The 13,507-nt window shown below is 37.9% G+C and overlaps 1 protein-coding gene across 1 annotated transcript in view; it reads right to left on the bottom strand.

Moving 5' to 3' along the window:
- The window catches only part of USH2A (usherin), a 397,775-nt gene that overhangs the window by 49,557 nt on the left and 334,711 nt on the right, over nucleotides 1-13,507 (bottom strand). Inside the window, exon 60 of the mRNA XM_062573566.1 lies at nucleotides 8,219-8,573. Coding sequence (XP_062429550.1) covers nucleotides 8,219-8,573 — 355 coding nt within the window. The remainder of the gene's footprint in view (nucleotides 1-8,218; nucleotides 8,574-13,507) is intronic.

Raw genomic sequence — 13,507 nt, 5'->3', positions numbered from 1 at the left:
CCAAATGAAATATAAGCGCACAACATAACACTTCTTAGCCAATTTGAATACAAGTCCCTTAGCTGTGGAGGGGAGTAAGGCAGGTGATTGGGACGAGGGGAGGGAAGTGGTCTTTCTAATTTTCTTCTGAAGAACTCCTATATCTGTAGCTGTCGTACATGCCCCACGGGATTTTAGTAAGCTGCCCTATGACTTTAACAACAAAGAGAATTGTCTTGGAATTGCCTGATATTCCCACTTAAGAATGTCAGCTAAATGTGAATTAAAATCTAGTCAAATCCAATTAAGTATTTTAAACATATATCTAACTTGAAAAACAGCTGCACACATTGAATAAAATTACTTTTTCTTCCTCCTCCTCCTCCATTTGCTACTTACATACGAAAAAGCCTCTTCAGCTTACCAAAAACTCGTTTTTAAAGGAGATTTACTGCAGTCAAGCATTACATGGCACAAAGGGAAGAATGCCCCTCATTTTATATCTCCTTAGGAGAACATTCTTAAGAAGGTAAAATTTTGTGTGTTTTTTGTTTGTTTTTACAAATTATAAAGCACATGGACCACAATGCTTTTCTACAGTGCCTGATTAGATTGTTCTAACTCTCACAGCTCAAATGCAAGACTTATATAAAAGTATCACAAGGAAAAGCATAAACAGAAAGCATATACAGAAGTATACAGAAAAACAATACAGGGTACATTGACACAATCTCATTTTAGGCATCTACCCTTAGGCTTTGTCACCACTTGTCTCGGACTGCAGCTGCCCAGACTGAAAAAGGTTACCGCTTCCAGACTGTCCCCACCACTATCTTCGTGTCAGAGGTTACAGTCTTTTAAATCTGCCAACCTGCGTAATCCCATTACCCCTACTAGCCTCAATAGAGTGGGTTAAGAAAGACTAGTTGATTAAATTGCTTAAAAACAAAAGCCTTCTTTTGACCAACACAGGCCAGCAGTGCCTCAAAAGCACACAAGACATAAGCATTAATGAATGGCTGCAGCCTGAACAGGATTAATGTCCATGTCTTAAATGTTCTGGGAGCTTCTCTGACTGCAGAGGAAGTACATGCTCCTAACTAGGTTAGATGTCTGAAGTTGGACATTGCAGAAGATCTAATTCTTCAAGTGTTTCACATGGCAAAGATGATCTGTGGAATGGGTGAAAACTGGATCCTGCACAATGAAAAACTCAAGGAAAATATGTGCTATGTATTTCCAAATGGGGAGGTATTTTCTTCATTAAAAAAAATATGTATTGATGCAGGCATTCTGGTCTAGTCAACCTAATTCCTCAGCAGCATAAATTGACTCCAGGACCTTAACTGGCAACTGATGTTATTAGAGCAGCCTAAAGACTGCTCTCACATACATCCATCAGCACACGGTTCTGAAGAGTAACTTCTGCAGCTCCTCAGCCACATCATGCACCTCTCTGTGAAACACATAGGTCCTGGGAAGCGAGAGGAGTTAGACTTTGTTCTGGTGTTAAATATGAAAAACTACGTACTAACTGGAACGAGCCTTGAATCAGGCCTAAAACTGAATTAAAAAATAGAATTATCCTCTATATCAAGGAAAACCTATGAAACCTTTGATTCTTTCTCTTGGAAGAGAAGCATTATTTCAGAGGACAAACCAACACAGAAAAATTCAATTATAACTGAGAGTATTTTTGAAGAAGCAGTGAGAAGAGCAAAAACAATATAAAGATTGTGAAATGACTACAGCATACTGGTTTTTATTGTGTTTAAAAAGTACTAGCATGAAAATACATGATAACATCTAAGGAGTGGACAAATCAAGGAAAATTGTCATGAGATGTGGAAGCTGTCAGCTGTAGATTACTCACAAAAATCTGCTTCACTTGCCTGCCATAATCCACACGGACTCCGTCATCAGGCACGAACAGACACAAGTCTATCAGTGTTTTAACTTCTGGTTCAAACATTTATCAAAGGACAAAGTTACTTTAACTCCCTACCGCACACTGAATTAGGGAGAAAATACTGAAGAAAAACCATGATGAAACAGACTTGTTTGCTGTAACCTTCAGTAATTCTGATCACCAGCCACAGGACAACACATTAAGACCTCACAGAATCCAGATAAAACTTTCCCTGCTACCCCACATCCTAATTCACACTTTTTTTTTTTTTTTTTTAGTTCTTGGCAGAGTTCCAGCAGTGTCTAAAGTTACGTGTCTGCGGCTGCCTAAAAGCACCCAGGGAGACACGGAAGTAGCCTTGGTTACAGCAGCGATGGTATAAATAGAAGCGGCTGGAGCTGGAGCCTCTCTCCTTCTCACCCTTCTCGGCAGCTCTCTGCTCATCCACTTCTGTCACCACAGTGCTTCAAAATCACCAAAGTCGCACGACAACCCATTTCATCCTTTCGCCTCTAATTAGGCCATTGGAAATGCCCTGTGGGGCTTACTGGAGCACTTAATCAGTTTCTGGAGGGGCACTGGCGCGCCAATCCCGACGCCTATTTAAACAGAGTATATTCAGCGGCAGCGTGGAAACACCACAACCCGTGAGACGCAGATTGCCCGGTGCACGTTTCCTAGCGGCCTTACACACGGAGGGGCACGTGTCCTGCCTGCGTCCCGTGTAAGCTTAACAAGTCTGGAGACTGAAACACAGGAAGCGTCCTGTATTATTGGGCAAACAAAACACTTAGATTAATTCCAGTGCAAGCCCTTCTGGAAGCCACGCTAACGAGGCTTTGCATCTTAAAAATTGCATTTAAATCAAGTGATTCATTTGCAAAGCCATCACACAGCACACATGTGGTAGGTGTGAGTCATTTCATTGGAATTAGAAAGCAAATGTCTCTATACATGAGAGGTCACTGGCTGTTGTAAGTTAAAATCTTTTCACTGTTAGGCACAATTTAAATACTCTAACCGTGGTTTCAGTAATTTAAACATTGCAATATTGTTGTAATATTTTTCTAGGCTTCAAGAGTTCACAATTGTTTGGTCCAATCAAATCTGGGAACACTGGAGAAGTTATCACCCATCAAGGTAATTTCTTTCAAGTTGAAATAATTACTCCATCAATGTTAATGGTCTTTCAACTTCAATAAAGCACTCACCTGCCGATAATCACGGCTAACCTCTTGCTCTCATGCAATTCCCTCTCTATTTAGCGGGCTATATTACAGCCGTTAGAGTGGTCACTTGTCCTGAACAGCTGCTGAATTTCACTTTGATCGGCTGTGAACCATAAAAAAATTACTCATCTGCGTACGATTTCCCCCTACCCCACCACGCTTGCGGAGCGAAGGACACGCTCCTCGGGCTGCGACAGGGCACGGCGCGCAGCAGCCGTCGTGCTTCGTACTGGGGCTGCTTGGTCGCAGCAGCACCCAATTAACTTCTGCCCTCCACTGCCGTTTCCAGCTTTCAGTCCTTGCTAAGTAGCACATCTTCTGAATTTACAGCACATGCCAGGATTATACCATTTACTCTCCTCTCGTTTTCCCACAGCGCAGTCCGTTTCCCAAATATCTGAAATTGGTATGAATAAAAAAGTTTTGCCTGTCCCTCCCTTTGGTGTATTTTTCCTACTATCGTGCCTATGGTGTACTTTCCTTCTCCTACATGAAAATTGTCATGTATGGTCCTGCGTGCTGCATTTCTGAGATATTTTATGTGCTTGGAAGTTAATAACTATGTGGTGTTTCATATCTAATGGTGACAAAAGTTCACGGCTCTATCTGAGGAAACAGAACTGAAGTATCACATGAAGATCTATTAAATGTTTCAATAGGTGATAAACAGAAAAGACCTACCTGTGGGTATCGGATTCCAGAGATCTGTAAAATTCTGCTTAGGAGGCTTGCATGACTGATGCATGGCAGTACTAGCCAGCTGAGACTATTTCTGGTATAATACATTTTATATGATGCTTTACAGTAACTTGGCATTATTTATTATTTTTATTTTGGTTATTCCTTCAATGTACAAATTACTGTCTGGTTATAAAAACATAATCGCACAAGCTAAAGGCTTTTTTTTCCTTGTAAAGCCTCTATTATTAGTGCTACTCTGTAATATGTCTACAGAGCTCCCCATCACGGATGCAGCAATTGCCAAGAGGAGTTTTGCCAGTGTACTTACACCAACTTCCCAAATAACGTAAGGGAAGGCAACATATGTTCTCAACTGTTATCATAGCAACACCTAAACCAAGAGCTTTGCTGGTGCCATGATACCAGCTAAGCAATGTCTTAATGTTTTATGACCTGAGCAGACATGGCTGTGCCAAGCAAGCCTTGTAGAATGAGTTTGGCCTGACACTGCAAAATGTAAGGGGAGCAGACCCGCACTATTAGGTAAGCACAGGTGTAAAATGCCCATGAATAAGGTCCATAATACTTAAATCTACCTCTTCTTACATCCTTTTACAAGTATATTGTACTTCTAGTAGCACTGGCTTTGGCACATAATACTAATGAGAGGCAGTGCTGAATACGGGAAGAGCTTTCCTTTATAACTCTCACTTCTGGATGCTTTTCTACTCCCCTCCTCTTGTCCTTCTACATGCACTTTCTAACAGCCACATACTCTTAGATTTATTACTTATCTTCTTGGCTTGCTTGCCTTCTTCTTACGATAAACAACCAAATACTTGATACCATTGGCATGGGAGAAACAGCAGAACACATCCACAGAATGTGTACCACCAAAAAGTAAAACTTTACCTATACTTCACCACACAGCAACATTCGGCATACAACAGTTAAACAGCTCTGATACTTTGATGCCCTTGAGAGGTACTGACTTTATAATGATATCAGCTTGAGGTCCTTTGTTCACAAGCGTGAAAAGTTTACTTTGACGATTCAGTCACTTTTTGCAGATTTGTGTAAATGAGATGTTACTGTCAACCCATTCCCACAGAATCACATCTTTCATACTAGTGCTGTCAACAGGACACTAAATACTATTCCTTCTTTAGAGGGTCAAAATGAACTGGCAATACATTGTGAGAGAAGCTTGTACTGCTGTAACCAGTCTTGACTTGACTTTAATCTGCAGATAAACCAGAATGTCAGTTTAACTTGCTGTCACCTAACACCTGTCACTATACTCCTGGCCAAACAAGCTAGAGAGATGGGTGACACTGCTCTTTAACTGCAGAGCATCAGAAGAGCACGTGTGTACGTCACCTGCTGCTAACAGCGCAGAGTCTCCTTTTGCTCGAGTGCAGGAGATTTTCCTTTCAGAATGCAGTTCTGATTTTTATCTCCACAAGCATCACAAATTTCAAGGGATCACTGATAACCTTAAGGTCATGGACGGCCATAACTTTGATCCATTAATTCAAATAGAGATTAATACACTGTAACTGGAGAGTAAATAGCTTCCTATTGGGAAGGCAGAGTGGATAAGTCTGTCAAAAGGTTTGAAAGCACAGAAGATGCTTCTCAGCTTTGTAAATGGATAGAAAAGAAATTAGCAAATGAGAACAGTCTGCAGTGACATTAGCAAGACCTTAAGTTGTATCCTGCAGTGCCATAAGGATTGTATTTCAACTTTAGATTTTGATCAAGCTTTAAGTCTTATGGCAGGTAAGCAGGATATGAATAACAAGAACAAGGGTGGGATCGGCTATTGTGATTTTAGCACTGCTTCTTTTTTTTTGCAAGAATATTCTTATGGGATAAGAATGGAGTCTCACAGATTAAATAAAGAACCAAACTCATTGCTTGCTTAATACTTTAAGTCTTGCTTGTAACATGGAAGCTTGTATGAGAGAATGACTAATGGCATATCCCACGAGGGAGCTCCAATAGAGATGCTTTAGGAGATTAAATGATTTAGCCTAGTACTCCTGAAAGCTATATTTTAAAGGGGCAGAAGTTTAATCATTGGAATGCTAGTTCTTTCAGTAAAATTACATTTTAATTAAAGTGTCTCATTCACAAAGCTAAGTTAAGGGTATATCAGCAATTTCATGATAAAATTCTATTTCAAAGGAGCTATAACTTTGAAAGTTGGTGTCCAGGTTTTTGCCTGTTGGGATAATTGACCTGACCTCCTAAAGATATCTTTGATAACAAGACTCTGTGCACTTCATGTCAATATCCTTGATTCAAAGCTTTAGCTATTTCACTATATTCGGAACAGAACGGGTATGATTCTGATCTCAACTCCCAGTATAAATCAGCAACAACCCTATTGAGTTAACACAGTTGCAAAGGCTTAAAATGAGTGCAGCTGGTGAAAGAGCTGCCAAGATGGATTTTCCCTAAAGGGTAGTATAGTATTTAAAAATAAAAAAGGATAGCAAAAAATAATAATTGATAAATGTTCGAGACAAAGGACATCAGAAAAAAAAAACAAAAAAAAAACATGCAAGTCAGGTTTTCTTTGCGACATTAGTAGAACAGCTATACATATGCTGCCAGAATGTCATTTTGATTCAGGGTAGTGTTTGGGGGAAATAAAGCATTCTGAAGCCAGGAAAATACTAATTCAGTAAATAATAGCTTGTTAATTTAAAAGGCTTTTAACTGATGCTGTTAAAGAAACACACTGTGGCAACATTATTTAAAAGGCCATTTTGGTAGGTTTTATTGCCCACAGTACAATCATCTTGGATATTTTCTGTTGTTGTTGGCATGCTTAGAAGACATTGCAATGCATGACTGGCCAGGTCAGCTCTGATGCTCAGCAACACATTGGATTCTGCTTAAGCAGAATATTAAGAGATGCTCAGTCATTTCTCTGGTTTTGAAATTTTAAGTATTCCATCATGATTACAGCTGTGATTTTTTCTTGTTTAAAGGAAATTATGTGAGTTAAGTACCAAAATCCTACTGAAGTTCAGTGACTTTGAAAATCCCAATCTACCTTATAAAACCCAGCATAGTGCTTAATGCAGACCTAACTATTTCAGAAGCCAATATTTTCTTTTTCAGAGAAAGATGTATTACAAACTTTATCTGTGTAGGCTTCCAGGAAACTAGACACAAAACTGCTTTTGAACCACATGATCACAAGAATGCACTGGCTGAGCTGGAGATTTTTTCCCACCTTTTCATATCAAAAGTTACCTCAGAAAGTTACTTAAAGGTTACTATTGAATATTCTAGAGTGTGGTCTTTAGAATCCTAAATCCAACCACACCATAATTTTAATTATTTGAATGTCAAACAGATACTAAATAATTGAAGTGAATAAAAATTTGGGGGATTTTCAGTGTTATCCAATACGAATATACCCTATGAATATCATTTAGGCAAAATTCTAGGTTCATGAAGTTGAGCTGGCATTGCTAAGGAAACCCAAGCTTACTACAACTGGCCTAAACATTTTCTAAAAACGTATTTTCGAGAGATGACCATGTACATCAGCTATCCTAACAGTCCAGTTCAACTGTCTATATGCTGTCTTTCTATAGAAAAGCTAGGATGTAATTTATAGGCAGGATGAGTAGCAGTAACTGCACACACCATAACCACTTCTGTCACTGATTTACACAACATTGTTGGACAGTTCACAAAACAACCTGCCCTTTCCTGAGTCTATCCATCCACATACTGGATAGAAAAGTAATATTTACAGATATCACAGGATCGTATGCATCTATGTTTGGAAAGTCCTTTGAAGGGAAAGACATGTTAGGAGGGCAAAGCAACATTCTAATGTAAGTAAATGTAATATAAGTGGAAGTAGATCTGCTTTTGATACTGTTGAGTTATGAGAGGAGTTTTTATAAATGTGAATACATGCAAATGCTTTGCATATATGAACTATTTAATTGCTAATGAATTCATTCAATTTGTGATTCCAACCGAATTACAAAACTAGCATAACATACAGCAAGGACTGATTTTGTGCTTCATACAGATCCTGTGAAACTATAATAACTATAGGACAAAAAACTCAGGACAGTATTTTCAGAGCTAGGCTGACAAAGTTAGGTGCATGCACCTGCTTTTTCCAGACATGACCCATCCAGAGTTTTTGAGCAATCTCCTTGCGTTTACCAGGGATTAGATATTAATATCAAATATTTCAGTCCCCATTTGGCCAAACCCAAAATTTAAACCAAAAAATCCTACAGGCAATTGTGAAACATCACGTTACCAATCATTGTTCCAGTTATTGTGAAATAATTAGTTAAATAATTGGTTAAAATACCAACAGAGGTCAAAGCAGAGTAAAAACAATCAAAAGCTGGTTTTGTTACCCAGTTCTTACCATCACAGTTATTGCTGTCACAGATGGGATGCTAAATGTCGGATCACTCCGTTTTTCTTGATAGACTACTCGATACAGAGAAATAATACCATTGGGAGATGCAGGCTGAGTCCAGTTCAACCACACTGAGTATGCACTTGTTGCTTGTGCCCAAGGGGCTCCCATATCCCATGGAGATGCTTCCAGAGTTTGGGCTGAAGCCCACAGGCTGTCCACTGACCCCATGGCGTTCTGCGCTCTGACACGATACTCATAGAGAGTAAAAGGCTTTAGCACTTCAGATGCATCAATAAATTCCAAAGCTCCTTCAGCCCAGATGAACAAAAGCAGCTCTTCTTGACTACCTACAGCACGTCTGAAATTAAATCAAAGGCAATTTATTTAAAATTGAAAATTACTTTAACAGTCCTACTATAATGGATCTTGAAGTCCTAAGTTCAGATGGTAACTGAGTACAGAGCTTATTTCTATACATCACACACACAGTGAACTGCCTGTTTGTCTTAAAAGCATTTCTATGAACCTATGTCAGATACTGAGTAGTGAAGAACAGCTTTTCAAGGCAAGTATTTAATTATTGTTCTCCTATATCTAGGAGAGTACTATGAAACACTTCCAGCAAGTGCACAATCACAGTTCGTAATATCAAAGTTAGCAATGCAACGGCATATTGTCCTTTTAGGATGCAACACACCAGACATGAGGCATTTCAAAATTTAAGACATGAAGTCTTAAATCCATATTTAGTTGCTAAAATAATTACCTGATTTGCAATACTGGTGCAAATTTTCAATATTTCTAGATATCAAGCTATTTATGTATATACTCACTTCAGCATTCCTCGTTTATGAAACTTTTAGCCCAATTTCTTAGAGAAAAATGTCGCCTAATGCACAAGGGATAAATATTCAAACATGCCCTCAAAACCAAAGCCACACACTTTCTTTTTATTCTGTTTTGCTCACAATAAATACCCCATTTGTTCTTGCAAATGGAATAAGTAATCCCATGTGCATAAACTTAGCAGAATTTGCAGCTCTACCACAAAAGCTCATTAAACATATCACAAGGAGTGTCTTCTATAATAAACTACTTTTTTTAAAAAGGCTGTTTCTGTTTCAAAAATGTAAACTACAAATATACGAAGACAATTTACTGTATCGACTTTTAGCACATACAGGGTTATACACACACACGCACACACAAATATAAACATTACATATACATACAAAAACATTCATATACATACAACCTTGTGTGTGTTTGTGCATATATATATACAAACATATAAAATGCATACATATAAAAAAATGCATAGCATCCATTCTTACGACAGATGATAGGTTTTTTTATTGTTGGCCCCGGCGATATTCTGCGTATCAGAGACGACAGAGATCTTCAACCCCTTTCTCATGTGGCCCCTTCTAATGCATAATTTACAACAGATATAAAAAGGCAAGCAAGCACTCATCTTCAAAACAGTTACCAAATCAATTCTTTCACTTGGCATAAAAATGTTTGTGTGAAATTAAGTTAGTTACATTTAAATGCTGTGATAAATCTCAGTGACGGTTGTGCTGTACTGCACATGATTTTTAAGTATTTTTCCTACGTTTTACAGAAACCTTGGCCTTCACAGTAAGTAAAAGCACTTTCACCCTCCATGCCAACCACAAAAACCAAATTACATTATCTGCCACTTTTACTGCAAGTAGGGCAAATTTGCAGAAGTAAAATGGTTTGTCTGACTACCAGGTGTCATTATTACTATACACACACAGAAGCTGAAGAACATTTCTTTGGCAAGATAAAAATCTGTATTTCACAGAATTCTGTCAGTTTTTACTTTGTTAGATCAACCTCAGCAACTACTTTAAAAATACAAAATGCAACAATTTTTTAAAACTGATAATCTTATCAGTTTTGTAATAGCGTATATTCTGGTATTTACATGGAAATATGAAAAACATAATGTATAGATGTGTTTACAGAGATGTTCAGGCATCCTTTGTGCATATACATATATAAGGCATGCACAAACACATTATTTTCTTACATGAAGCTGAAGATCTTTTGCTGAACTCTGGCATAAATAAGCTCTACAGACACTGAATAATTTAAAGTGTTAAAGTGTAATTTTTTAAAAAGCAGAGTGCTGAGGTCTACTGTTTCTAGTGCAGTGTAACAGGCATATTATAGGACGTGTTGACACTGAGAATTGGTTGGCAGAAGTGGCTGAAGCATAGCAGGTAGAACAGGTAGGAAAGACTCCCTAGTAATTCTCTCAATTGCTACAAAACAAAATATAGATGTCTGGAAATAGTGGAGGTAAAAAAATCTGCTATTGACTCCACAGTTCCATTAAGTATTTTTAATACACTCTTCCATGCTTAATTGTAGTGGCAAAATAGGCCTTACGCGGGACTCTCCCTTAGGTGTTGTTCACTGAATTAATTAATGTGAGACACAGAATTCCAAAAGGTGAATGACTACTACACCTTTCTTCTGCACCACATACATAGTCTTATCCCTATTTACTTAAAATATGCCTAAAAATGTTTGAAGATAATTGAAGAGAAAGGATATTTTAGTGCAATAAAGTCACGTTTAGTATCTGTCTTGTCTCATTAAGCATTACGGCAATTAAATGAATACTCAAATTTATATTTTATAACATTTTACAAATTCTGTGATAAACAGCTTTTTCTCAGTGGAAGATCAAATATGCCACCAACTGTAAGCTTATCCACAAGCAAAGCCGTACAATGTAGTCTGGTTAAGTACTTAGATCTTATTACTGCTGAATATTTAATGAATGAAACTTATGGTTAGGTAAATGGTTCCATCTGCGGTGCTAAAAAACAGAATATCTTCATGTATGAATAAACTTTGAACAGAAGTGGTTGAACAGTCTGTAATCATTTCAATCGTCTTAAGATTTAAGATTCAACTGCTCATTTAACTGGAAGTGTTTCTTATGTACAATGAGCTGCATAAGAGAATAACATTTCCAGGAGCTGGAAGCTGTCTCTTAATCTGCATAGTCTGATTTGCTGCACACTCATTCTAAAGATGATCAGACACAGCTTTTTTTAAGGGCAAATTCTCCCTATCCCATTGCCAATCTGAGCTACATGACATAAAGAGGAGAATATAAGCTTCTGTGAGACAGATGACTATGCAAAGCTCTATGCAAAGGGCAGCAACATTGCCTACAGCACTCACCCCTCAGCTTCCTTATGTGGAGGAGGAGTCAGTGAATCCACGAGATCTTGGAGATCAGAACAGAATTCTTCTCCGCAAGTATATACTTTCCACCATGCACCAAAAGTACAAGTTTTGGTAGTGCCTGCTATCGCCCTTTCCAGAGTGGTACAGAGTTATTTCTAGAAACACTAAGAAGTCCTGGGACAAAACAGTCTCAGATGATTTTGTGGGGGAATAATTCAACACTAGCAATGCCCCACCTTTACAGTTTCACATCTAATTCAACAAAGTAGCTTTGCTTACCATTTGTTTTCAACAAATCTATACTCATGTAGTGTGTAGGTGTATATTTTCTACAAGCATTGATGTCAAAAATGGAACAAAACAAGGTTGAGTTTACTGCATGTAATATGCTAGTTTAGATTACACATTGTATCAGTTACAGGTAAAAATAAAATTCTTCGAAGTTCATATATCCATAAGGGTTCTTATATTAAACCAACTCTAATACTTGTAAGCCTTGAAATGTCTGCATTTGGTGTAGCTCACGATTAGTATATAAGGATAGGTGTTGAAGTCTTCATAAAGAATTAGTTAAATTGATCCATTTCCTAGAAGTCCCAAAACAGCCAGCTGGAAGAGTCAACAGCCAGGAGACATCTCCTGTGTCTTAAAATTGCCTGCTAATTTTTTTGCTACTTCTTACCCATCAGGACTGCTCAGCTAATGAGAGTTACATTACAAACCCACTTACATACACATACTAAATAACTTAATGATTGTGACACAGAGACTTTCACAGAAATGCAAATGCTCCCTTAAGGCAGTTATGATCTAAAACCCTTATAATTTTAGAGGTAATGTTTCTTTAAGATCCGTCTCATGTGCCTCCCACACAGTGCATGCTGGTGGTCGACAAAGAGCAGTTCCATTAGCTGATGTGACCTATATCTTATTAAAATACAGCAAGAAATACATCACCTATTTTCATAACATTCTTTTTCCAGCCTAGCAATTTCTGTGGTTGTCACAGGGACGTTACGTCATGATGAATGGGGAGAGAAGTAGATTGGGTGATTGTCTCATAAACCACATCTCCTCTCATTCACCATCTCTTCCAAGTTGTGGTCCTTGCTACAAAAGTTTAAAAGCCTCAGATCTATGTGTAAAATGGTTAAACAAATAAAAAGTTATCATTCCTTTTTTTCATAAACTAACATTTTTTTTTTATTATTTTCTAACAAAGTGGCTGCAAACTTGCAAGTGCTTTTGTGACTCTAGAGACAGGCACAAGTCTTGCCATTTCAGTGTGAAGCTCTGCACACAGACTAGCTCCCCAAACATTCCAGGTTTTGAGTTAAATGAGTTTATTTTTGTCGTGATGCAGTAAGGAAGAGGCACATGATGAAGAAGAAATTACATGCCATAACCTTCCGTAGAAATACTGCAGTCTTGCTGCTATAACAATGTAAGGATATGTGTGGCTACAAAATGAAAAAGAACTATGTGCTTACATCCCATTTCTGATTTTTTTTTTGCAGCTATCTGAGAAAGATTTGATATTGTTGTTGTCTAAGCACATTTAAACTTCAGCTGAAATAACTGCCAAGTGATTCATGCCTATGTAGGTGAATATAACGATTGTATCTGGAGCCCCAGTGCGCCATTTTCATTTCACTTTAAATAAAAAACAAAATGTATCTATGTCAGTCAGTGCCCTTCTGCTGTACTCAGAGGTATCAAACAGGCTACAATTATGATTGTGAAGTGATTGTGTCACATTGGAGGAAGGTTTATTGCTTTTGAGTCTGCTAGGCAGTAACACATTCTGTTTCATATTACTCTTTATATCATTGTTTGGCTGTGACTAGAATAATCAAATGCCATCAAATCCTGTCAAATTCAATTTACAGTATTTTTCATTGAAGCAGGCTTTCTGCATTATATTTCCTGTTTTCCTCTTCTACGGCTGCCATGGAATAGCAGCAGTAATCATCAGCTTTATTTACAAAACCAACAGAGTGAAGACATATCTTGGCTATAATGGATACTTTATTTCTCTTTATATAGGGAAGAGGCTTG

The sequence above is a fragment of the Rhea pennata genome, chromosome 3 (assembly GCF_028389875.1).
Source record: "Rhea pennata isolate bPtePen1 chromosome 3, bPtePen1.pri, whole genome shotgun sequence".
Classification (NCBI taxonomy): Eukaryota; Metazoa; Chordata; class Aves; order Rheiformes; family Rheidae; genus Rhea; species Rhea pennata.
This window is presented reverse-complemented; position numbering and strand designations above follow the sequence as displayed.